Here is a 27,756-nt window from a genome sequence, read left to right as displayed (position 1 = left end):
CAAGCATTCGTACACAGCCACCATCATCCCGGCTATTCCCATCCCGGCGATGACCATCCCGCCACCGATTTCCAGGCGACAATCCATCCCGGCTTCGCTTACCCTGGCGATCTAAACCCGGCTATGGGCATTGGAGTATCCCGGCTTTGGTCGTCCCGGCAATTTGAACCGGGGGGATGGAAAACATTTTAGACGCAGTAAACATATGAAGTAAATTCATGTTTATTATATTGAATCAATTCACCGGAATTAAGTTCTCTTATTTGTTACTGTATACAGTGTGATTTTTCCTTTCTAGATATAATACAATCTGAATAGTGACAGCTAATTTTTGTAAAACTTAAGAGGTTATGTTAACTTCTTATACTAAATTGAAATATGCTGGGCTTAACGTGTATATTAACAAATATAATAAAATTAGTATAACAGGAATAATATACAATACAATTTTAAGTTTAGCTCGATCTATACACCAAATAAGCGACATTTCATTATCGCATATGGATGCGCTTGAATAAAACCACTTTTGGAAGCGCATACAACCATACAATCTAAACTTGAATGTCTTAGGGAGGAAGAGTGTCGTAAAGAAGATTATATGTTGCATCTGGCAAAGATCGACTTCTTCGTGTTGATCACCGAGAGGCGAAACCCAGCCACCCCCTGCATGTTTTATATACCAATTCTTTCGTATCGACCGCCGATTAACTTCGAACTCCTTTTCCATATGAACCGCTGCCTTATGCACCTGAGAGAAGAAAGAATATCTCTTGCATCTTCCATAGATCGCCTCTTTGTTAGCGACCGTCGATTAACTTATACACTCGAGAGGGGAAGGAATATAGGTTACTTGACGCTAATACGCCCCCAGGTAGGATCATGAAATTATAAAAATGGCTAACGGGGAAAAGCCTGTGCGATCAGTGATACCCCATTCGATTAAATAAATCTTTAACGATCTTAACACACTATCGATTCGCCTATTAGATCGGTCTGAAACGACGGACTTGCAGGTCAATCGTACCGTATATGGAGCCTTAACAAGATTCAAAAATTTAATACTTTGTTGGTATTTCGAGCTCAAAAATTGTTGCACACTTTAATCAACTTTAAAGTAATTATGAAATTATAGTAATATAACCTCACATTTCGAGGAAATGAACTGAATTTTAAATGAAAATTGTGGAAAATTTAGGGCTTCACCCGCAATTTTTATTGTTAAAACGCTGAATTAAGATGCCTTCTAACCATTTTTATTAATTTCATGATCTTACCTGGGGGGCTTATTACATGGCATTATACGGACTCCTAGCTACGAGCATGAAATTAATAAAAACTGTTAGAGGGTACCTTAAAGGACCTTTTACACGGTCATATTAGTCTTCAGTTCAGTTTCAACTGTCAGTTTTTCTCCGTGTATAAACTACACCCTAAAAGGATAACCGAAGCGGAGACTGACAACTGACGGGATGGATGTGCAAGGGGGTCGAGGTTAATCGGCCCATGGAAGATGCGACAGGTGCCCTTCCCTTCTGGAATGTACAAGACGCGGATCATACGGAAAAAGCATTCGATGCGGAAAAGGTGGCCCATGCAAGATGCCAGAGGTGCCCTTCTCCTCACAGATGTACAAGGTGGTTGAGGATAATCGGCAGTTCATACGGAAAAGGCGACCCATGGAAGATTCGAGAGGTGCCCTTTCTCTCTCGGATGTGCAAGGTGGTGGAGACCACTCGGCGGTTCATAAAAAAAGGCCTTCGATGCGGAAAAGGCCGCCCGTGGAAGATGCGAGAGGTGCCCTTCCCTCTCGGTTGTTCAAGGCGTTCGATATGGAAAAGGCGGTCGATGCGAAAAAGCAGCGCATGGAAGAAGGTGCTCTTTTCCCTCTCGAGTGTATCAGTGATCGATACGGAAAGGGCAAAATGTGACCCTCTCTACGACGTACTTCTTCTCGAAGGTGTTCAAGTTTAAACTGTGTGCACTTTCAAACGCGGATTTATTAAAGTGTATCCACATGGAAGGGTGGCTTATTTTGTGTATAAGTCGAAGTAATCTTAAAATTCTATTATGTGCATACCTATTATACTACTTTTATTACATTACACGTTAAACCTAGCATTTTTCAATTTAGTAGATGAAGAAGTTAACAGAACATCTTACAAAAAATTTAAGCTGGCACTTCTGCAAATTACGCTTTTCAGTTTTGCAAACTTGAAAATAATAAACCGTTACGAATTTGTAGGAAATATGAACTAACATAGCCTCAAATTTCGATGGAAGTGAGTGAAATTTTTATTAATATTGTGCAAAATGTAGAGCTTCTTTCGCAAATTTTTTTGTTGAAAACGCTTAATTAAGATACTTTCTTAACCATTTTAATTAATTTAGACCGGAAACCCTACTCTCAGGCCCTTGTGCAGTCATGGCACCGCTGCCAAACACGAGGAACCAGATAACGCTCTCAGAGAAACTTTTTAAGGATGGGCTACAGAGGCTACTACTCGTCGTCCTCAAAAACACTCTTCGGAAGAAAACCGCCAGGAAGCAATCTTTCAGGTCCACAAAAACCAACAGCAGTACCGGAGCCGCTATGCCAACTACGGACTCGCCCGCACCCAATGAGCCCCAGGTGTAACAAATTGCAACAGAGATTCCAGAAATGGACACCAATGGACCAGTCCTCATACCATTGAATGGAACCGACGGTTATTGGATCCGAAGTGATCAAGATTTCAATCTAGCATCCCAACAGAAAACTACTCAGCCTTCAAACTCCACACCATCCACCCTGACATAGACATAAGGCACTGCAAAGAAAGAAGAACCCCCACACCCACTCCAGCATCTCCGCCATTAACACCCACTAGAGGGATTGCGCCGCAAGTATATAATTAATTAACATTTGACATGTAGGACACTTGCTTTCGATGTGTTTTGTCTGAAATTTGCAACGTCTGCAACTAGGTCTACAATCCGCAAATATGTGTCAAACTGACAAATTACATCCGAGAATCGTTTGCCAGCGAAGAGTCTCGCGCTTTGTGTTAATGAGGATAATTAAACTCGCGCCCAGAATACTGAAATACACTTTGATGAAATGTGGGATTTCAATAAAATGCCTAAAATTACATCGCTTTAAATCCCTTACACCTATCCTGTTGCCTGCCATTGTAATCGCGAGTAAATTATTTCCATATTCATGCCTCCACTCAATCGTGTCGGCGGTGTAAGCGAAATTATATTCCATAAAAAGTGGTACGTGCTGATACAAAGGGATTTATCGAATACAGGCACTTGAGATGAAATTAAACGAGCAATAGAGGATGAACTAAGTGGAGCCGTAAAATAGGACGAGAATGCAATGTAGCAATTATAGCCAACAATTACTCTCGCAATTATGTGAACAAATAATAATCACATTTTAAAAAATCATAAACATAAGAGACAATAATTAAGTCCATTAGTATTGTGAAATGGCTTTTACCGCTGACCCATTGGGTCACGAGTACGAGTGTTAGACGTCAGACTGCAGAGCGCATTGATGCAAATTGGAAAAATGGAAACTTGAAAGTTAATTGCCAAATGACAAAATTTGACATATCTGAAACACAAATCATTCGTATGCGACCAACGGGTAACTCCGAGGAGTAACTCCTTCAACAAAACCAATTACTAAGACGTTCCAAACAGGATTATATCAATTTTGCGAGGCAGTGTAATGAGCCCTAACCCAATTTGTTGAAGGCAAATTTTTTATATAAATCTCGATATAAATGGTTCCAACCCAATTCGAGGTATTAACCATAAATTTACGCATCTAAAACGTATGGATTGTTATCATAGCAGAGAACCTCACTGACGGCGGTTCCATTTCACCGAGTCGAAAATGGCATAAGAATCTTGCTATTGGTTTAAATGAGATGCCGCGCTACAAAAGTGCGTCGGTTCCCTTTTATGTTTGATATAAATAGAAAAGCCAAAAGCGTAATTAGCTAAAAGTGAATAATTAGCACAATTATTACAGTTTGCGCATGAAAGTCGGTGAGCTATTTTATTGCTACATGCGGAAGTTTGTGCTTTTCAGTTTTTAAATTCTAAATGATAGGCGAAACGGAACTTAATTAATTAACCAATGTTGTGTATGAGCAGTTTATTTACTTTACATATCCGATTTCAGGATCAAGTACGGAAAAAAATCTGATGTCAACGAATGGTATCAATTACGGTATACATGGCTTTCTTGTATTTTACATGTTTTTAAAGTTGACGTAAATTTTACAAGATCACGTCTCTGAAACTCAGGTTATACAACAAACTCTAATTAATAACGTGACCCACCTCAGAAAATATGTTGAACCGCTAGCATTAGATCAACGACTAGCAAAGTGTGGCGTAACGGTTTAAGACTCGGATCCTAACCTCACAGGTTGTGAATTCAAATCCCACAACTTGCCAGTTTTTAGTGGTACAGAACGTTTCCTGTCTACTACCAACTACTACTACCCATCTACTAACAAATATAGAAATTGGTTAATTCCCTACTCATATGGCCTTACTCAGCTTAGTAGAATCGAAAAAAAAATGGTCCAGTTATCAGTAAGAAACATTTTCGACAAACAGCTCATGGGGGTAGGAATAACGGCCCTCCTAACGGGGTTTCTAGGGGCAGGTGAACATGGGGTCACGAGAGAGGACAGACGAATGGCTAAACGCAAACCTACAAGTAGAGGCGAATGTAAGAGGCGTAAACATTTGAAATAAAATAAGGGCAAATAAAGTAGTAATCGTGGAACTAGCATGGGAAAGGAGAAGGCTGTTATGAGGGGAAAAAGAAAGTTAAAGGGAAGCTTAATAGGCATAGACGACGAGAAGAGGGGTACAGAGAAAACAAAATAAAAATAAATAAACACAACATAAAAATGATATTCTCTAATGCGCACATCTAGTTTTTTTTTACTATATGCGATATGTTTGCTTTTACTAGAAGTATCTCTGGTTATAATTTTAACAAAATAAATTAATAAATAATAAAGTTGATATTGCGCAGCATGCGCATGCGCACATTAATCGTGGAGATTTTTCTTAGATCAGGTGCTACCAAATTCCAAAAAAACGAACTAAATATATTGAAAACTGTAGTAATTAAGGCCTCGGACGAACAGACAGACGGACGGACAGACCTTCGCACAAGCGGGTGGACAGACGAACAGACAGATGGACGGACAGAGAAAGTGACCGAAATAGCGCACCAAACTTCGTTGGAAAACGAGCTAAAAATATGTTAGACGAAAGGGAGGAGGAGGGGTGATTCGTAAGCCAGAACAGCAATTAAAATAAAATGGGTAAAGATGGGAAGAGGAACACAAGATAGTAAATCAAGACATAAAAAGTGCAACAAAGAGGGAAAGTGCTTTTTATTTATTTTTTATTTATGTATTGTCCCTCTCTTGTTCTGGGCCCTCAACAGGCTTGCGCCCAATTACAGATAATGCTTTTTAGATGTGCCTCTGCAGAAGGTCTTAAGTTGTTCTATACTACTCCGGTAGTTAGCTTACGAATTAGGAAAACTGCAGGAAACCCTAATTCGTAGTAGCCGGCAGAATGCTCGAAACTGATCAAAGGAAATTCCCATCTCTGCCACAGATGAAAAATTCGCCTCAACTCAGGTTCGAACACCCGACCTCCCGGCTGTGTATCCCAACTTTGTGTTACTGGAATTATCCCAAAAGAGAAGCTGGAGAAATTAAACGGAAATATGGAGGGAGATAGGGACGTGCAGTTCACAAACATAGGAGGAAGATAGAGGTCGGTGATTGATTACACAGTAGCACAGTGACAGTAGTAAATGAAAAATAGTTGAAGATATAGGTGAATTGAGGGTAGAACCAAGGATAGAATCGGACCACCAACCGATGGAATTGAATCTAACAGGGAAGATAAGAAGATCAAGACATGAAACGCAAAGACGAATGGAGATCCAGTTATGGATTAGAGACACGGTAGAGCTGTATAGCGGGAAACTAGATAAACAAGCAGAAAAAATCAAAGGGGTGGAATAATATGAAAGAGAGTAGTAAAAAACGTGGTAACAACTAACTGAAGGGAAAGGGAGCGAAAAAGGAAAGGATTGGTGGGACAAATGGTGTACCAGAACAGAGAAATAGATCAATGATGGAGAAAGACAGACGCGAAGATATAGAGAAGAAAGGGGTTAAGGGGCACAGTAAAAGTACGAAAGAAAATGTAAAGGAAACAAGATGGAGAAACAGTCTCGGAAAAAGTAAGATTACGAACAGCCAAATAAAAACAGAAAAGGATCTTTGGAAGGTGATAAACAAAGAAACAAAGAAAAATAATGGAAGAGAAATACAATTAGAGGAATGGAAACATTTTGTCAAGTTACTACAAAGAAAGCGAGAGAAAGAGGCGGCTATGGAGGAGATTGAAGGGGATGAGATAACAAGGGAGATCGAGCAGCAATGAGAAAATGGGCAATGTCAGGGAGAGACACGTGATAGCTAATAAGGCTTGGATTTGCGCCACAGGTAGAGTCAAGAATGAGAAATATAGCACACAAGGAGGGGATTTACTCGAAGAATGGAAGGAAGGGTAGAACAAAGGCTGAGATTGGGGAAGGTGTTGGAAGGAAAAGGGAAATAGAGGGAAAAAAATAGAAGAGATATAAGAAATTAAATATTTAGGGTATCAAATGCAAATAAACAAATGAGCAGATAAGAGAATTAAGGAAAAAGGGGTGGTGAGGACGAAACGAGACAGGTGTGGAGAATTGGAGAGAAGGGTATTTCAGTTTTATTTTGTTATAAGCTTAATTTTTAAAAAGTTTTGTCGCACGGGCGTCTAATAAAGATTGATTGATATGGCCCTGTAGGTATAAGCAACGTAAAATGACGGACGTTATTCAAATATTTGTTAATATAAAAGTCTTGGGCTGTATTATGGGCGCAAATAAATTATGTATTGCTATAAAGTTGCAACTAAAAGAAAATGCCCTGAGAGTATTATGTTTATTTTGAAAGTTTCAGTCTGGAGTTCAACAATGCTGTATTATTAATTTAGCAAACTATCGAAACTATTAATTATGGCGCGAATTGCTTTACTTAAGTGTACCTTGTACGTAATTTACCATGAGCCTTCTGCTCAAATTGTTGTAAAATTGAATTAGCACAATACTAAATGGAATTTATTTATACGTCAAGTGTATTTTAGTGTACCTATCTAATATTACGCGATACAAATGTAAATCAGTGCTATGTGAATGTATTTTCTAAAATTGTACAGCAGACACTCGGAGCTTAACAATGAATGTGATGCAAGGTATTGTGTGGAAGAGGACCCGTCGGAAGTGATGAACAAACGCCTCCGGAGACGAGTATCGCACAGGATCATCTTCCTTTTCCCAGTCGTATTCCAATTCACTCAACCCTTTACGGTACAAGATACGTAAATTTCGATCGCGTAGATTCGAACTCTCGCGCACACTTTGGAAGGGTCTTGAGGCCGAAATCGAGTTAAATTTAAATCTAAACTTTCCTTTTGTCAACATCGCTTTGAGATGTCTGAGGCAAGATTTTGATACGCCTAATACTTTCAAATTTAAAAGACGCCGAACAAATGAAATTTTTGTACATTTTTTTGGAAAGCGGTCTTGTCACGTTATTGCTCTTGAAAGTTCAGTATTACTAAGATTTCAAGCTTCGCAACCAAAGCTTTCAGTGTGTGTCACCGACTTAGTATTGCAACCAGAAATCCTAACAATTAAATTAACAGGGAACCTCAACAATAAAGTTGTAAACGGTATTGTGTTACTAGCGGTGCTAGCGGGTATTTCAGTGTAAAATACCGACGTAATAAGTAATGCTGCGAAACGTAATGTATTTGCGTAAAACCCGTAGAGAATATTGGGTTTACTTTTCTTGCTCTAGGTATTTTTCCTCGGTTTTTCAATTTTAATTTTATTGGCGGCTGAATAAACATTAGCATGCATTTTAGGTCGCTCCGGGCGTGTAATAATGCTGGCGTATCATTCCTGATGTTATTGTACCTTACTATTTTTATATGTACTCATATAATAAGAGTATATTCGGACTTCATATGCAGACGTATAGAGTAGCAAGATAATACAATTTATTACGTCTCACCACATCTGCAGATCAAAATGATGCCAGAGCCAGTAGATATGTATCGTCTAGACGTTCCAACACCCCTTTCAGAGCACCCTCATCCGACCCTCCTTTCTGCAGATATTTGCACTGAAATTTTGACATCGCCAGTATAGAGAGTTCTCGTCCAGACGTTCCGCTTGTCCTTTAAGAGTTTCGACACTGACAAATAGACACACCGTTTTCCAGATATTCGCTCTTAAAGTTTTGATATCACCAAGGGATATTTCCTGTTACGAGTAGAAGTTACAATCGTATTTTGTGAGTACCCACTCCGTCTTGAGATGTGAGGAATTTAAACCGATCACGATAAGGGGTCGTCGAGCAGGAAGATTGTGGTTGGTAGAAATGAATTCCTTTCGTTGAGACCATGGAGGATAAAACCAGTTCTCCTCACCGCCAACCTGCCATTTTTTCGTTGATGGGGTTTGCGGAGGAATGTTTTTGTTCCTTTCTATGAGACCTTTCATTAGAATATCATGATAAACCGTGCTCCCCTCTCCCCCTCCAAAAACTTTATTTGCCACTACTAGATGCATGTAGTGTAGGTATATGCAGAATTGGTTGTCATAATTATGTAAAAGTTATGTACGTTTCAATTTCAGAACCAGAATATTGAGAAAGAATTCATGTGGGAGCTAAAAATAAAAATGTTGACTCATCAGTTAGTCAGGACTCTTTGGTCAGGATCAAGCCAAGACCCTTGAGCTACCTACCGTATACAAAAAACGCGAAAAAAAGACATGCGCTTTAAGAATGTACAAAGACTTGTAGTTCATAAAATTATGTAAGGGTATTCAAGATCTGGCAGACTTCCTAAAGGTCTCTCGTGTCTACAAGAGTGTTTAAGAGCCTTTAAAGTGACCAAGTTTGTTTCTATAAGATTTTCCATTGGTGTCCATGCATATAGATGTGAAAGTATCTAGCAGATGTTTAAGATTTTTTTTACTATACTTGAGGGTATATAATATCCGAATCAGGAAGAAGACAATTTTAGCGAATTTGCAGCGTCTCTAAATGCATTTAAAGACCTTTTACACTTACTATCATTTCCTTGCGCTTCCAAAGCACTAATAGTGTTCATGATTTTTCTATGATCCTTTAGATTAAAAGTTTTCAAGCAATTCAAAGGACCTTGCGTAGACTTTGAGAGCCTTTAATTACCTCTTGGGCTATATTAACGTTCTTAAGAGCCTTTAAAAATTGTAAATAAGGGGCTTGCTTTGAGAACCTTTTATGAGTTCTAAAGTACCATCTATAGGCATTTAAAAGTGTTTGAGAGTCTCTAAGGGTGGCAAATGGTATTCCGTATTTCAGATGCTTAGAGTTCTTTAAATTCTTGAAATATGATGTAGTCACTGACGTTCTTATAAAGCTTTCAAAAGTTTGCAGAAGCCTACACTGATTCCAAGAACTTTCTAGACGCGCGTTTACTAGTCCTTTAGAATGTCCAAGGTGTTACTAAAGTCTCCGAAGTATTCTACAGTCATCTAGGCTCTCTATTAGCATTTAAAGAACTCTATGACTATTCAAGAACTTTCAAAAGTATTCAAGTGCCGCCAAGTGTCTTCAACGAACTTACAAATCTTTCAAGGATCCACTAAGAGGAATCTTCGAGTCTAACAAGATTTAGATTTACAAAGCTTTTATGAGGAAATGTTTATAGTAATTATAATTCCATTTGGTGACTTTCAATTGTTTCAACAGGATTCTAATATCCCTTAGTGCCTCTTACAAACTTTTGGCGTTTTGGCGCTTAATTAGGTTTACGTATGTTTAATATCCGAATCAGAAAGAGCAAAAACCATTTGCAAGCTTTAACATTTGTGATGTATTGAAAGGTCCTTGTAACCGACTGGTTACTTTTCAACTCTTCCTACCGTTTCTTTCTCAAACTATTTTATTTAGGGGTGGTTCTTCTTACATAAAATAATGGTTGTTGGGCGCCGGCTAGCTTCAGTCGTTGATCCTTTTCTGGGAAATGGGAAAGGATAAATGAATAAAATCAAGTCTTTATTAAAACCTATTTATGTTCTTTTTCTCTTAGAAAATCGCCTTTTTGCTGTAAATAATACACGTCACAAGAAATGGGGGTTGAAGCGGTACGTTCCTGTAAGAGTAGGGTTAACTCATTCATTCACAAAGTGCTCTCACGCACTTATTTGAATGCAATCCTAATAGGTGACTAAATCGCCTTTACAATAGCACAAATTTAAACTACAATCCAATAGTCTACGACGGGGCGAACAACAAAGATGATAAACTACAACGCGATCATGTTTACTGGTTTATAAATACCTTATCTATTGTTATTATGCACTAGGAGTCGGAGTGCAGTCTTGGTGTCGCTCTGATCGATGAACTCAGGACCGCCCACTGCAATCAGCCATTCGAGTTTCGGTTCGGCCAATCACAAGCAAGCAGATTTCAACGCGACTTTTTTGATACCCCCCAAGTAGACTGTGCACGGACCGCGCGTAGAACAGAAAGTCGAACTTCCTTCGGAAATCTCGCAATCCTCCTAATCCTCTCCGGAGTGCAGTGAAGGATCGTCTTCGCCTTTGATGTAGTGGCTGGAAGGAGATGTTTAGACTCGGTTCTTTCTCTTGATTTTCTTAAAAAAGTCGTCTCAATTCACTATCGCTTATGATTTACGAGCGCGACTGGCACAGATGTTGCTCCGTGAAAAAACGGCGGTCAACTGCTTGCTTGATGTTGGAAATTTCCGTATTTATACTCTCGTAGTGTTTATCCCGTGGGCCTTGGCCTCATTTCTACTTAACGCGCACAATCCACTTACGTTTATATAGACTGATCGCCCGTGAATAAAGCTTTTGCCAATTTGACAGTGGTATAGAACAGACGGATTTAAGTCGTTCTACTAGCTCTAAATGAATTAGGTATTTACAATGACTCGGACTTTGACCTTAACGTGAATACTCGATATTTGTATACAGTTTTACATTATTTAAAAAACAAATGTTCCCCCAATTCCCATCAAAGCGGGAGTGGTACCGGAAGTGTCAATATGCGATCGGATACATCGTAAGGTCACATACAAAATTATATTTGGCAATTTTTTTCTCGCGAATGAAGAGAAATATTGAGCTGATCTTCTTATCTCGAACACACTGTATATGATAAATAACAAATAAATTTTAAGAAATGACAATAATGTAAGTAGTAACGTTAATTAACAAACTTCAATATAATGTAGTAAACAGTCTAAAAAGTTCAGTTAAAATACATAAGAGGGCAATTGACTCCTCGTGGGGCCCGTAGGGAGGTAACAAAGCTTGGGTCTAGCAGTTTCCAAAAAAAGGCCTAGAAGAGTTTTTAGAATTTTAAGTCTATTTGAGTCTTCAAAGGTGTTAAATGCACTTTGAGCATACGCAACAAGATTAGTTTACATAATCGTGGTAAGCTCAGGAGAAGTAAAAATGGGTCGGGGTCGGTCGGGTCTACAACTAGATAACAAAGGAAACATAAATAAGTAAACCGGATAGACGTCGCATAGTCTTAGAGAAAATTTAAAAATAGAGAAAATACTGAGGGGGAATAAGGTAGACTAAGAGATCCTGGTTCTATTTTTGATAAAGCTAAAAGAGTAAAGAAGTTGATTGGATTGAACATACACAACAACTCTATTCAAAGAATAACTGAAATCGACGGCAATTTAATTCAAAAAGTATAAACTACAACCAATAGGTTCGAAACGTTGCAAATAATACTTGAAACTATACGAGCTTTTATGAACAAAGGATAATAACACGGAGTACGACGAAATTAAAATGTTACTTTGAAGTAACGGGTCGCAATCTCACCGAGCTCAGAAGGGCGCTCTCCGCCAGTTATCTGCAATCAGATAAAATACAACAAGAAAACAAGAAGGGGGTAGTGATAGTGCGGAATATAAATGCGGGAAAAATCTCGTTTATCGACTCTAATACTGTAAATCGTAAGCAACACTTACTAAAAAGCAATTCAATTCACGTTATATAGCAAAAGCACAAACGTAACGTTAACTTCAAAAACGAATGGCAAAAATGACTAAATTTCTATACCACAAAAGTTATGCAACTTTTCGTGCATCAATTTCAAACAGAAATCTACTGGAACCCCCTTAATCGTCCATGCTTTTTTTTATAAATTTTAACGTTTACTTGTTAAATTGCATACATCGTTAATATTTATTCCCTTTATAAACCTGCAAAATTCTCCCTACACAAGTCAGCCTCTTCTAATTATTAAAACGTTTCCTCTTTTTCTAACCTGCCCAAATTTCCTTGCCAAATTCATAGCTAACCATTTTTTTTTCACTTCCTCACCTTCCTCATTAAATTGCCTTTAAATGCTCATAATTTCCCTGTTCTTCTTGTTCAATCTTCAATTCACGTTTCGTGAGCGTTTCATGGCTAGTGTAATCGATTAAGTAGCAATTGGAAACTAAATTGGTATCTGAGGTTTCACTCGTATAAGAAACTCTTTGAAATTCACGTACAAAAGCATCGATGCCTGTCGAATTAGACAACTGCAACTTTTCCTTTCAGAGTTGCAACAAAGTTAACGGAAAGTAATTAAAACTTCACTACGGAAAAATGACGTTGCTCGCACAAGCCTTACTAGGAGTACAAATTTAGGCAATTTTGAACGTGATCTGTGAAAGCAATATGGCCCTTCGAGTGAGACGGTTTCATTTTAAACCTCTGGATATAAAGCTATCGTTAAAAAAGGTCGCTTGGGGAAGAGAATAAGTTAAACTAATAAGGTGTAGAAGATTGAGCCGAATTCAATTACAATAGCCAATACGGCGGTAGAACTTTATATTTTAAAGACTTTAGATAGGGGACGAAGACGATCCATTTTTTAAATATCCAATATTCCTTATTACACCTGCTTGCTCCATTGTAATTAATTATTAACAGCTTTGCATAATTAATGATTTTTATTCTAAATTATATTGATACAATTAATTTTAGTAAAATCGTTTAGGGCCTAGTTTTATAGCGTACCCCATTTATAGATATCACTGGATTAGGACCGTACATCCCCGTAGATATATCCCATTAAAATCGTAACCTCTAGTAATAAAGACAGAGTGCTAATGCAGATACACCCGGGAGTGTCATGGATGCGTCTACATAAAGAGCTGTAATTTGCGTTTGCTTTGTGTAGAACAAATACAGGTTCGCCTATTGTAGACGCGAGAGATGCTGTGCTTGTAATTAAGCGAACGTCATCTGCGACTTTAAGCTCTTAAACGACTAAATCCTGCTGGATGACACTATATCCTAGATATGCAGTGACCAAATAAGAAACATATTATTGATCATCCTCTACGGTAGCTTAATTAAGACTTAGCGCCACCCAGAAATGTTCTAAAATGTATTATTTGTTACAGAACTCCTGCATCGGGTGATACTGCTGAGCGGTTCCGGATTAAGTCCGTGGGCTCTACAAAGGGACCCTTTATCTGCGAAACGTAGAGTGGCCGAAGACACCGGCTGCCACGGCGACCTCCTGGACGACGATTTAGCGCCATGCCTCCGATTAAAACCGTTGGATGATTTATTATCAGTGAAAGTGAACCCTCCGCGATTTCTTCCCGGCTTCGCACCGTTCATCGACGGCACGATACTACTAAATCCGACGAACGCGCCCCCTACATCGAGCTCATCAACCGTAGCTACCTCAGCGGGTTTCGAACTAGCCGATTTTCCGGAACGCGATCTTTTATTTGGTTTAACTAGTACTGAATCGTATTTAGACCTAAGTGCTCAAGATTTAGAATTCGGTTTTAATGAAACAAGACGTGATAGGATTTTACGAACGTATGTGAGAAACTCGTACTATTATCATTTGAACGAAATTTTTTCTACGTTAAAAAATGAATATACGGACTGGGAGAGGCCAGTGCAAAACCCTTTGAGTGTTAGGGACGCGACCCTTGAAGTGCTAAGTGACGGACACACGTCGGCACCGTTAATTAGGATAGGATATTTACATTCTATGCGTGGTGGAAAAACATTTTTTCTTCACTTTTTACACCAAAGCGGAGAACGGGACTTTCCACAGGTAGGCAATTTGAAGGTACCATAATTATACACTGTGTCCAAGATAAGAGTATCTATCATGAGGTCTCTAAAAGCATAGAAGATAATATGATTGTCAAACTAGAGAAAAGATGCGCACTTAAAGAGTTATTATCATGCGTTAAAGAAAACCGAATAATTCCGATTACTTCCGAAGATACGTTGCGTTTCGGAAAAATCATTCTCAACTTTATTTTTAGCGCATTTTGTAAGAATTAAAATGTGCGATTGTTTGCGTTTTCTCCGTCTGTCCGTCGGTCTGTCCATGGACCCGTCTGTGGGCGTGGTAGTCCAATGGTACATTTTAATAGACCTACGAGGCGCCATTAAAAGTGTCTTACGATCAGTGATGCTTAGGCTATTAATTCATGAACCGTATCCTTGAGTATTACCCCTTTGCTCACAGCATAATCGGCTATTTTAAAATCTACAACGAGGCAAGTTACGATAAAGGCAATTCGACAATGGGGCAAGACTACGAGGAAAATAATTATTGTTTGTAAATACCTTAATTGTTTATACACTAAGAGTTCTCGATGCGCCTCCGTGGAGGCTTTAACGTGAGGCCTTGTTCCGCCCCCAGAGTTTGGAAGGAGTGAAAGGTACACGGACCGACTATAGAATTCGAGATGTCTCTGCCTCTGGTTGGAAGGCCTTGATAGTTAGCGGGCGTGGCTTCGTGGAAGTCTTGGCGTCTTCATTTTTCTCAGAAATACGGCTGGAAATTTCGTCCGGGCATTGCTACCGCTCTGTGATGATACTTGGTTCTCAGTATATAAGTTTCGTTCTTGTATAGGTATGACCGGGAAGATGATTCGATTGCAAATGCACGTTTCGAATCCGCAAGACAACCGGCGCAGATTCGGCAACTGAGGCTGCCCGTGCAATCACTTCACTTTTTACACGAATTCAATTATATTTATATCCCTTCTCTCAGTATCTACTGCAATTAAGTTCCACCTATCTCACTACGACGAATCGTTTATAAACTTTTACTTTTACCAGATTTTGTCACTTCGACTTCGGTGCTGAATAGACGTATTTAAAAGAACTCTCCGTGCGGTTATTTTATTACAATGATTCATTTCATTACCTCATAATTGCAACAAGTATTTCCTTCCAATGCAAAAACACATATATTAGCTTTCGCTCACGATTATACTTATATGTACCTAAATATAGCTTACGCATTCTTATCAATTTAAAAATTCCTATACAAATTTCCGTCTGGTTACAATGTACCGGATAATCTAGGGATTATTTGTTTTAAAAGACTGAAACGTAGCTCCTACTTACCAGAATTTAACGAACTAGTCAAGCCGAATTCTGGCGCTTTAGGCCAAAAACATTTTCGGCAAAATAATTCAAATATCATTTTTCGTAAATACCGTTCCAAAGGATTCATACACACCTGACATCGAAAATGTTACTCCGATTACATTTGGCGTTCCAAACTTTCAGTTTAAAAGCGAGTTTTAAATTGCGATTGTATTCAAACAAAGGCAGATTGTTATTACAATGCCGCGGGCAATTCTCTAAATATCTTTGACCATAAAATGACATGAAAATTACTTTTGTTTTTAATTGCGCATTATTCGCATCAACCCAACGGTGAACCTAAAGACGCTCTGCAAAGATTTAATGGAATTAAACTAAATTAGAAATCTCCGATTTAGTCCTCCCTCGGTGGAAACTTAATTTGTGTTTTTGTCGAAATTCCATTCAAAATGTTAATTAGGTATTTTCATACTTTTGTTCAACTAAGTCGTTTATAACAGCTTATTAGTTTAATATGGGATTTTAATTAAAACGAAATTAATAATAAATTCCCCTGGACATGTGAATAAAAAAATTGCCGTTAAAAACCGTTTAGGAAGTGTAATAAAAATTCTACCTCTGCAGGAAGCATTTTATTGCAGCGCAACGCGGGTGAAAAAACACCACATAATTTACGCCAGATATTTCACGGTAATTGAAAATATTGCAGTTGTGGACATTCTTGGAAACACGTACTTAAATAAAAGCCAGATTTAAAAAAAAAGAAAATCCACTTAATATTCAGAGGGAAGATAAAAGTCTCAACATTTTAAATATGCAAACGCGATTTTCTAAATATATAAATCTTATCACAGATACACGCCCTTTAGTAATTTACATCTGTGCTCGTTGTCAAGCTTTTCACGTCCTCTAGTAGAAATAGTAATACAGAATATAATATTCAGATGTGACATGTTTTTTTGCGTGATGGGTCATACGTAATTCAAAGCGTTTAGATATGTTTTGGTTTTCTAAGATGAAATAACGTCGCCATCTGTACAAACCACTGATACGTAAGTACTACAAAAAGTATAGGTAACACAAACCTCCCGATTATTCTTAACTTTTAATTAAACAAGATAGGTACGAAAAATCACATACGATTTTCAGTAGAGGAATTTTTTGCCACTCCGCTCGCATTCGGAAACCAGATCAATCCGGCCGTTGAGTGAACTAATCCTTCACTCGACGATCCGGCTCATATTCAATAGAACTGATCCTTGAACTCATAAAAATCGATTAGCGAAGGTTTCACATCGCCTCTTTTCGTTCACGAGTCAGACGAAGAACAAACGGACAGACGGACGGAAAAAATGATTCCAGCAAACACACTTACGTTTAACAAACGTCTGGATAAATTCGGTTTTGGTGGTATGGTATACGTTTTTGTGTAGCCGTATTTTATACCTACGTTTATAATACGATTTTTATTCATAAATATAAACCATAGCGTTCACGTTCTACGTTGATAATACGTATATAAATAACCGTTTTTAGCATCATTTGATAAACGTATATAACACCACTTTAATATACGTATACAGGGTGGTGACTTGCGTAACGCATCATATGGATTTCAATGTAAAATTCATAACATGCGATTATTGGCTCCCCAAATTATTTTAGAGCAAAAATGTTGTAAGGTTTTATGTAGAAAAAATTTTTTACGCCAAACAACCGTATTAGTTTTCATTTTTCTGCATAATAAAGACGGAAAATTGGAAAAATAAGACCCGCATCTTTTTTGAAAATAAGGTGAATAGCATTTGTTATGTTCCGCAATTGGTTCCCTTGCTTTCTCCCATGGGCCAGTTTCAACTTCCCTTTTCTTATTTCTTTTTTGCTCGGTTCCCTTACCGTAGTAGTACATATGCAGTGGCGGATGCGGCCGTAAACTAACGGCTTGGCAGCCTCAGCCGTGCTTCTCGACTGACGCAGTCGTCGGCTTGGGGAGCCGCAGTGGCACTTTTCGTCAGCAGCACATACAATTGTGACCTGACTATTAGTGACTCTAGTTTTCCCTTCAGAATTGTTTAACCGACCCGTCAGACTCTTTAATCTTCGATCTAGTCAAGACCTTCGCCCGGGGTCATTTGCCAAAGGGGTGGAAAGTTGGAAGGTTCAGCAAAGAAGAACCGTTGGGACCAGAGCTCGACTCGCAAATTTTGAATAAATTAAGGATTGCTCTGCTTACGGAGGCTGCTTTTCTTCCGGAGAAAATGTATCGTGACTAAAAAGTGAAACTGCTCGAGTGGGCCTTCTGTATAGAGGGAATTATCTCCCCCCCCCCCCCCTACACACACAACCTGCGCGGATCCGCGGCAATATACGAGCTAGTGTTCTCGGCCTCAAACAACTTAAAACTCTTGCTGATTTCTCGAAGAAGAATTTCCTCAGGGTCCTCTTCTCGAACTTATTCTCGTCGGTCTGCTCTAGAAAAGGTCACTATTCAGGCATTGCAAGACCTTTCTCGCGGATTTGTTATGCCGAATTCAAAAACGTACTCTTGGTATCCTCTTTCATGGCCTCCTGAAGCAACGCGACGCTTTTTCTTAGGAAATCCGACCTTCTGGTAGACATCTACATCGGACGAGGAGGGCGAGTTCGCTAAAAAAAAGGAAGTTCCTGCCAGCATTATGACTTCTATCAAGAGTTACAAAATCCCGTTTGTGGTTCGCCCACCTTTAATCCGCCTATCAACCCGGCACGTCAACTTCGAAACTTTCGGGCTGTACTCGATTATCCAACTTCTATTGCTCAAGCAATCTTAGAACACAACCGGATTTTTGTCCAAAATGTTTCAAGTGTTAGAGTGGTAGAAATAGAAAACCTAGGGATAGTGTGGGATGCGAAATCTAACCTTATCTTCGTATCCCCAAACAAAATTGGGACTTTACACAAAAATGTAGAAAATTCCCGAAAATGGTATTGGCAAATCCTCGGAAAATTGAACTTTGCAGCACAAGTGGGAGACCAGTGTAAAGGTATAAACATGGCATTATTAAAGAACAAAAGGGTTCTACTTCGTTGGCCAACCGATCGTTGGTGGCTCACATACGAAACCAGGGGGGGGGGGGCGAAGAGTTTCCCACTCTCACCCTTCTCGCCTCTCAGGTCGTGGAACTGGCGCAGCGTTTGAACATTCACATTTCGACTCACTATCCTCCCGGAATTTACAACGAGGTAGCGGACTGGCGCCTTTTCGACAGAATGACACGCTGGGTATTTGCAAAATAGGATACTTCTCAGATAGATGTCTTTGCAACAAAGAAATCACGAGTGGGCCCAATTATTCCTTGGCGTGGGTTTGCTCCACCTTGTTTGATTCTGAGAGTGCTAGCGCAGCTGAATACAGTCTTAGGGATGTTTATACCTACTGGAAGTGCACCCTTGGAAAACGGTCTTTTGGAGAACCGATCTCAAATCCCGGAAAGTCGCACCTCCGGGTACCTCGATCAAAAAATCTCCATTTGGAGATGGAAAGTTCGGGGTGGACAAAATGGTTGATCGATTGGTCCCCAGAGGGTCAGCCACTTCTTCAAAGGAATTGGAAAAGCTGGTCTTTAAGAACCTATGTTGCCCCTTGGAAATCTTGGACGGATTGGGGTCCTGGGCCTTAAGAACCTATTCTGCCCCTTGGAAATCTTGGACGGTTTGGGCCCTGGCCAATCGCATTCATTTAAAGCCGATTAACCCAGCCCGTTTGCTGTGGTTCCCTATCTCGTAACATCTACATAAAGTGAGGAAAGTAAGAAAAGCTGATACACATGAATCACCTGTTTACTACTTGTAGATGAAAAATGGGACCTGTTGCAAGGGCAGTTATCGCCGGCTGGATAAAAACGGCCTTTTCGGCAGCAGATATTTCATCGCACGCCACTTGATAGCACCGCTGAGCCCGCGACACAGTAGCGCGAAGTAGATGCTTCATAAGAAAGGGGTCTGAATCTTACCTTGGAAACTCGTATTCACACAAGCAGAAAACTCGAACGGGCACGCCGTTGATATGAAGTGACAACGCACTGTACTCCGCGATAAAAATTAGAGGCGTATTGACCAAAAGCTTGCCTTGACGAAACGTGGAAAGAGGAGGGAAAAGAGAATGATTTGGAAACCATAAACACACAAACGTGGTTGAAAAGGGAGGGGGGGGGTGGTTTTTCCCCGAAGGATAAAAGATGTACAGTGCGTTCGAGATAAGAGAGTCACCTCAATACCTCTTTCATTGGGCGAGATACAAAACATTTGTCAAATATAATTTTATATGTGGCATTAGGTACGATCTATCTGATCGCTTATTCAATCTTTCGATATCACATCCGGTTTAACCGTAAATAGATTTTTTGCGATATTTGAAAAGAGCAATCAATATGCTGTACGACAACATAAAATATAAATAGGGTTGATGTACAAAAAGATGGACAAATTTGTAATTCAATATTTGCTGCCAGGATGCACGGTGCCTATAGCGTTACCCCGGAGGGGGGGGGGGGGCGCATCGGGCATAACTAAAATCTTGAAAACGAAACATTGAACAAGTTATTGTAGGTCTTTTCTGTATAATATGGCACACGGCATTCTAGATTTCATCAATTTTCTAAATATTGAATCACGAATTTCTCCATTTTTTTTGTATGTCACCTACATACCGACCGTCTAGCCCCCTTTGGAAAATTTTGTTTACGTGGGAAATAGTACGTAACTTAAACTTCCAAAGGCAATTCGACAGTCACTCATTTTTGATCGCCCCATATATGCATATTTTGTGTTGTCGTACAGCAAATTGATAGCTCTTTTCAAATCCCGTAAAAAAATATAGGCATTGCATTTGAAAAACAAAAGTTGCATCAATTTCCGGTTAAACCGGAAGTGAAACAGGTATAAAATTACATTTGACAAATTTTTCGTATCTCGGCAAATAAAAGAGATATTGTGGTGATATCTCGAACAACCTGTATTTTTCAGGTCTTGCCTTGGGGTGACCACCTTCAAGCCCTTGACGGTGTCCGTCGGTACTGATGCGGAAAGAGTGGAAAGAAGAGGATGATGATATACGCACAAACGAAAAGAGGTCAACTTTGGTCAAGCCTAGGCAAGACGATGAAATATACCTATGGTTTGTTACTTTTCGGCGGAAAATCGTTTGATATTTTATCAATATCCTAATCGGTGCCATCATTAAGTGCCACTACACGGTACCGTCGAAAACCATGTTTAAAAATATTCCCAATGATGTATCGCACATGGAAGTTACTATTCAAAATTTTTGAGGGGTGGCTAATGGACTGAGTTACGAGGTTCGCTCATATTGGATTCCATTGTACACTTCCTCGAGAGGGTATTTGAGTATTTCGTGATTAGCTTTACATTTCCGATATATTTCCATTGGCCGGTTTTGAAATTCACTATTAAATTGCGTACAAGGTCCATTTCTTATTTTTACAGAAAATAGCTATTCTTACTTTCCGTTTTATTCCTGAACATAATGATACTATTTGAACATAACCTCTCGCTGGAATTAGTTTGAAGCATTAAATATTCAATGCTTGAAGAAAGAAATAATTTAAAAATGTAAAATCAAATCCCGTTTATCGCGTGTAATGTTGGTTGCCTATAGTCATCTATGTCGTGCAATAATATAATTATTATGTACCTACACGTCATCATTGTATTCTGATCCAAGGAAATAAGGCCTTAACGTCATCCTCTGCTTTTGCAATAGTTTGCGCGTAATAGAAATATTATCCAATAATTATGTACGGAAGCTTTGCTCATTTGAAAAAAAATGACACTCATTCCACAGAATCGGTCATTCCGTAAATACCAGAAAATAGAGCGTCGCCGTCCTATTGAAGTTCACAAAGAATTTATTCTCCGTCTAAATTCCAAACTGTAAAATGTAGAAGGGGTGTAAGTTGAGCAATTAAAAGTAAAATTATGACAACCGACAATTCTCCTGGAAAGTTAGTGCAAATTTCGTGCTTTTGCTCACATCTCCCTCAACTACTTTGTCGTATACTATACTAAAGATCAGCGCTTAATATTCAAATAGCTTTTAGATAGCTGCCCTTTAGGCAGTAAAGATTTAAGACCCGTAAGTTATGGCAAAGGAATGCGAACTGATACCGACTTCAAGAAGTTGCCTTACTTTGACTAATCAAATTGGCTTGGTTGCGTTTCATATTTTATGAAGAACTTTGAGTTTACTTTCAATAACTTATCGCGATTCGCGATGCGTAATCAATACTGGAACGGGGCGAGCGTGAAGGGAACGTGGTGGTGCAGCTTTAAGTCACCTAAATGGTTCTCAGTCTCTCCAGCATCGATAGATTTTTACTTACTTCCGCAACATTTCCTGCATTCAATCAATTTATCGGCGCTTTTCTTTAACAGTCCGGTTCTTGTTAACGGAGATTATAGTCGACATCGGGAAATTGTTGAGCCTTTTTACCTCGAGCACAAAAGAAAATATAAACAAGATATTTTCGGAGGAAAATGGGCCAAGGATGATGATGTCAGTTGAATTTTCGTTTAGTTTTATGAAATGTAGTTAAAAATTGCATTTCACATGGAAGGAAGTCCTTTCAGTTGAACAAACAGCGGGGGAGGGAATATTGCAGAAAAGTAGGCATGTGTTTGCTGTTGACCGGGACTTCAATTGTAAAGCTTCGTGCATATACACACAGTTAAAAGCGCCCTAAATTTACCCTTTAATCGTTCTGTAAACATGCAACTGAATAACCAAACGGAGTGCCCCGTAGAGTTTTATCAGAATTGTGTGTTTCAACTGGCGACAGTTTAGCGATCGAAATTAATGACGTTTGTTTTTCACGGAGCTCTTCCTTTAAATTAGGTCAGTCGTTATTAACTGAATTAATTTCCTTTTTTTGTTCACAGAGAGCTGGAAGTGTACGAGGTGAAGATATTCCATACGTTTTGGGACTTCCACTGGTCGGAGGAGGACCATTCTTTCCTCACAATTACAGTCACGCGGACGCCATTGTTGCTAAAGTGCTAATTCACTACATTAGTAATTTCGCAAGAAAAGGGTAAGTTTCCTTGTTCATTATTGAAACTCATAATTCAAGCTTACGTGACGTTTATTTGGAGTAGTGTTTTAAACTGTATTACAATTTCTTGGGATTTATTTATTAAATATGACACGTACATTAGAAAAAAGTACCGCTTCTGGCTTAATGTTCTTAAATCTTAATCTGATTATCCCTATAGCCATTGGAAACAAAAGACCATAGTGGGGTACAATTGGACAAATGCTGACTTGCAGAAAAAAGACTTTCTTTAAATCAGACATGATTTTCCACAAAATCATATAGTCTTTACTCTTTAGAGACAACATATTGCTGTGGCTCCACGTTGGGCGCCAATTAATAATGCTGTGTGCACCGGTCCGTATGCCAAAAAGACCGTACACAAAACACCTAAGCAAACCTAGCTAGCTCAAACCTTTATCTTTTTCGGAACAAAACTTCTCCCCAGCACAGAGGAGGAATTAGACTCTTTTCTCAGTTAAACTATTAACTTCTACCAGATAGTGGGTTAGACCAAATACCTTAAATTCCAATTTTAACTTAAGAATTTGGAATAAATAAAATGGACCTTGGGTAAGCATCCAAAGAAAACAGTAAATTAAAGGAAATGAAATCGTTCGAATGACATACACAGAAATTAATATGTGAGAATTACAAAATTCAAATTTAATTGTCACACACACAATGAAAATAATACAAGAGAAACAAACAATTATTACAAAGAAAAAAAAACTAAAATTAAAACTTATCTACTTACATTAGGCACATGTCCAGAACTGCTAATCCAAATACGGTACACAAAAACAACAAATTTCAAATTACACAAAAAAAACACTCAAGTCGGCGCCGACGACACCTTAGTGACGCACTTTATTGAAGGTCCAAACTTCCAAAAACTCCTCGAAAAAAAATGCCGCAACACAAACTTGCCGCAAACTCGACTTGTTACTCCGTAAAACGGAAACTCTACTAACTTCCAATGCTGGTTGGCTTCTACACAATCCAAACTACGGCGGAAACTCGCCGAAGCGAAATAAATTTCTTCACTAAACTCCAAAACTTGCCCTGACTGGCAACAAAACTGACGATAAACTTCAAAACTCCAAAACAAAACTTCAAACTTCAGCAAACGTGGATCTGCTCTCAAAGTCGCAAAACGCTGATTTCCAAAACTTCCACAAACGTAGTTCCGCTCTGAACTTGGCAAAAAGCCCTTCCTCATCTCCGTCCGTTCTATTTAAGGTGGAAACCCTTCTTCCAAAATAACAAATCATAATAGCCAATGATAAGCAGTTGACAACAGAAAATTTCCCCCCTAACGTACGTTAAACTAGAGGTAGAAAATTATTTTTATAATCAATTTTTAACAGACATTAAGAGATAACACAAAATTAAGATACTAGGAAAAATAGAATTTTCTTCCTTTTAAATACAACGAAAAGGCGATAAATAACATCCACCTGTCAATTAAATTAAGCGTTTACAATGGATAACAGAATAAAAGCGACATAAAATTCTCAGAAATCTACGTTAAAGAAAATTAAAAATGAACTTAAAAATGTACGCAAAAACAAACCTTGACCTCTTTCTCGTAACAATAATTTCTGTTTCAGTAACCAACGACACAAAACAAAAATTTAGATTAAGAAAATTAATTACATAGAAAATAGGAAACCGCCCTTGTCCATCCTACTTACGAATCCCCAAATTTGGTCCTGCCAGACGAAATAACACAGCAATATTTATCTATCTCCAGTACCTTTGGGTATTGTACACATGTAATAGCTGTAAAAGAATAAGCTATTGAAAAAAAGTGTTCAAATCTGCCCCACTCTACCCTATACTGTAATATACAAACTATTCACCGCTATTAAACACAAAACACATCCTATAGAAAAATGCAAATCCCACACCTTGCGTTTAAGACATGTTTTTCCCGTGAACCTTGATCGTGAAATGGTGCTGACATAGCTTTGTACCTAAATGGGAGCTGCTTCAAAAACTGAAAATTTCAATTAGTCTCACAATTAACTGCCCCCAGTCCTATTAACGCACACAGGAACTATAAAACTTATTTTCTAATAGATTATAACGTTACCATAATAACTTAGAGGTTCCTTATTTTTAAATTTGACCATAACAATAAAATCTCAGTAACTTCTAGTCCGCATTAGTTTGATGTGGCATCGATCTCCATAGAGTTCGTCTTTGTTAGAAATTCCCCTAGGTCTCAGTGCGAATTTGTTGGTATATGAAGTTCTTTATCTACGGAAAGTTGACAAATTTTGGCATACATTTCGTCCCAGATTAAGTGGATCCAAATTCACCAGGTCAACGATATTAAGCGATTAGTTTGCACATGCGATGTCGGACAAAAAAACTTTATGCGTTTACACATGTAGTTGTCTCTATTAAATTATTTATCCTTAACTCACCTTAAAATTCTTAGGATGTAGTGTTGATCCGACGACAAAACGAATTTATTTTATCGTCGCTAAATTAAATTAATTAAATAATTAAATTAAATTATTTTTGTAGAATGCCCCTCATTTTTGGTTAGAGACCAATTTTCTTCTATTAAAATTTATCACGGCCACTCAGGAGTATTTTCGTTCGTTTATAAAACAACCCAAATTTTCTAAGGGTAAAATTTACGATCTTTACATTCAAGCTGTCACTGCGCTTCTCTCAACCTTTACACCCTTCGCGATCAAATTTTCGTAGACTGAAGTCAGCGCCCGCAACTACTCGACAGCCTCCGCCACGTGCTTCGCCAACCGCCGATAGGTACCACCGTCGACACACCTCGTCCGCCGAAACGCTTTGTCAGCCGAAACGTCACGTCCGCCGAAACATTAACGCGTGACTCCAAAAATCCACAAATCGACGTAGTTAAATGGTTGGATCCCGCAAGCGGCATCAAGGCAATCCCCTGCTTTCTGCAAGCCAAAAAACCCAACTGGAAACTTCCATTAAGACCAACGCTAGCAGTAATTTTTACACGACGATTAGGCTGTCAAATTCGTCATCTCCATCTGTATACCTCTACAAGAAGGCTCGCAACGTAATAACCCGAAACGACGGCACGAGCGAACCAATATCCCTACGGCCGATTCTAACCAAAATTCATACACCGATCCAATTCTTATACTAAATATACTAAAATCTTGTACGGTGAGTGTGTTGTTTGTGTTTCAGTTTCTTGCTTTATTTGTTCCTACGTGTTACCTACGGTGATTTGCAAATTGCAATACGTTGCTCAGTTAAGTGCGTTAAATGTGGGTATTGTGTAATGAAAGCATGGTGTAATTTAGCTCTGTACACTGTCTTGTGTGTCTATCTCCATGTACGGACTGAAAATGAAGCGATTGTAAAGAAACAGTAATAATCGTTATTTGAACTGCAAAAGGAACTAAATGCTGCAATAAATTCAATTATAAATAAATAGTTTAATGTCGATGTCCCAAACTGCAGCAACCAAGAACACAAAGATGAATCAATACGACTTAATTCTACATACTTCTATTGAATATGCACACTCCCCGCCTTTGAAGCACCACGAAACCACGTTTGATTTTAATGTACAGCACCCGATTATCAAATTTACGTCCTTCTTCCTCTGGTAGCGCTGAATTACATTATGCCCACACAATAACTAATTATATGTACATAGTGTGATCTTTTCAGTGTTTTAGAACATTATCTGCTAAAGATCCCTATTCTTGATACATGCGTTAAATGACCACACAAAAAGGGCTGTGGTGATAAACTATTATAATACCTAATGCTGTGTTTAATGAAGTGGCCAGTTTGAGGGATAGTTACGTCTTGTGCTTATACAACGTGACGACGTGAGCATTCACAAGCCATTCTGCCACTATTTGCCTATATGCTTCACACTTCTATTGCAGTAAAATTCAGCACACAGCTGGTTACTCCCCATAAATACCAAAAGTGCTAATTTGAAAATCAATTGAAAGCACTAAACTATTCTCAATTTCATTTTATCCTTCCAATTAAGCTCCCCCACAATCTACCTACTCTGCTGATGAACTTTATTTCCCTATAATAAGTAAAACGGGAACGCTCAACTAAATATTTTTGCATATTAACAGAACGAAACAATGCTCCGTGCGAAACGGATTTAATCGAAAACTTTTAGCCTACTCTTGTAATGAAATACTTTTAGAGGATTATTGAGCTTTGAACCCGAAACTCGGCGCTTAGTTGCGGTGACACCACGGTCATTTTCGAGAACATCTCGAATTTCGCAGACTTAGGTACTATATATACCTATCTAACAATGGAGCTTTCACAAACGACTCATCCAACTCTCGCCCTCTAATGGGGTGTGAACTACTTTACCCCGGAACATTAATGGAAACTCGGGGAGATACGCGGCATCTATTAATCCAAAATTTGTTGTTAGACCGACTTGATTGGAAAAGCGAAAACCTTTAAACATCATTACGTTTGGCCGTTTAACGAGGCGAGCATGATAAATTAACTTTCGTTTAATGTTCAAAAGCAAATAACAATTTAATTGGATAAATCAACGGGATTTAATTGGGAAATTAATTAAATGAACTCTAGATCGTATAAAAATAAACCAATACAATAAACTTCATGCCACATTAGGCAATAACGTACCCACGCACGAACATATTAACGACGCGCGCCCTTAAAATGGGAAAATATCGTTTATAAATTGTAGTTGTTTGGTCCTTCTTCATTATCTGTCCAAAAAATGTAATTAATCATGTCACGCTAGTGCATTTTAGTAACGTACTTGCAGTAATAGGTAAACGCGATTCTTCACTTCATTAAATTTTTTCTAATTTAGAATGACACGTCCCAACTACACAATCGTTATTTTTTTGAGCTTCAGTGCATGCTATATCATAATACACCGTTTGCAGCATAGACTCCTTTTTGCGCGCGATGTTTTCTCTTATCCGGGATCAGCAATATACACTATACAGCCTGTTTCATAGTAATTTGGAAAAGTAACGCTGGATTTTCCAGCCAGCCGTCGTACTCGGGTGCCAACGTTCAAAAATACATACGTCTTAACTAATTAATTAACGGCCCCTGTTATAAAAATCTGGGACAAGTCTT

General features: G+C 38.6%; 1 protein-coding gene across 1 annotated transcript in view; it reads left to right on the top strand.

The window, feature by feature from the left end:
- LOC116172628 (neuroligin-1) overlaps positions 1-27,756 on the top strand; it is an 83,326-nt gene that overhangs the window by 20,711 nt on the left and 34,859 nt on the right. Inside the window, exons 2-3 of the mRNA XM_031489865.1 lie at positions 13,582-14,255; positions 22,487-22,638. Coding sequence (XP_031345725.1) covers positions 13,582-14,255; positions 22,487-22,638 — 826 coding nt within the window. The remainder of the gene's footprint in view (positions 1-13,581; positions 14,256-22,486; positions 22,639-27,756) is intronic.

The sequence above is a fragment of the Photinus pyralis genome, unplaced genomic scaffold (genome assembly GCF_008802855.1).
Source record: "Photinus pyralis isolate 1611_PpyrPB1 unplaced genomic scaffold, Ppyr1.3 Ppyr1.4_LG5, whole genome shotgun sequence".
Lineage (NCBI taxonomy): Eukaryota > Metazoa > Arthropoda > Insecta > Coleoptera > Lampyridae > Photinus > Photinus pyralis.
Note: the sequence above shows the minus strand (reverse complement) of the source record. Positions and strands in the feature narration are given on the sequence as shown.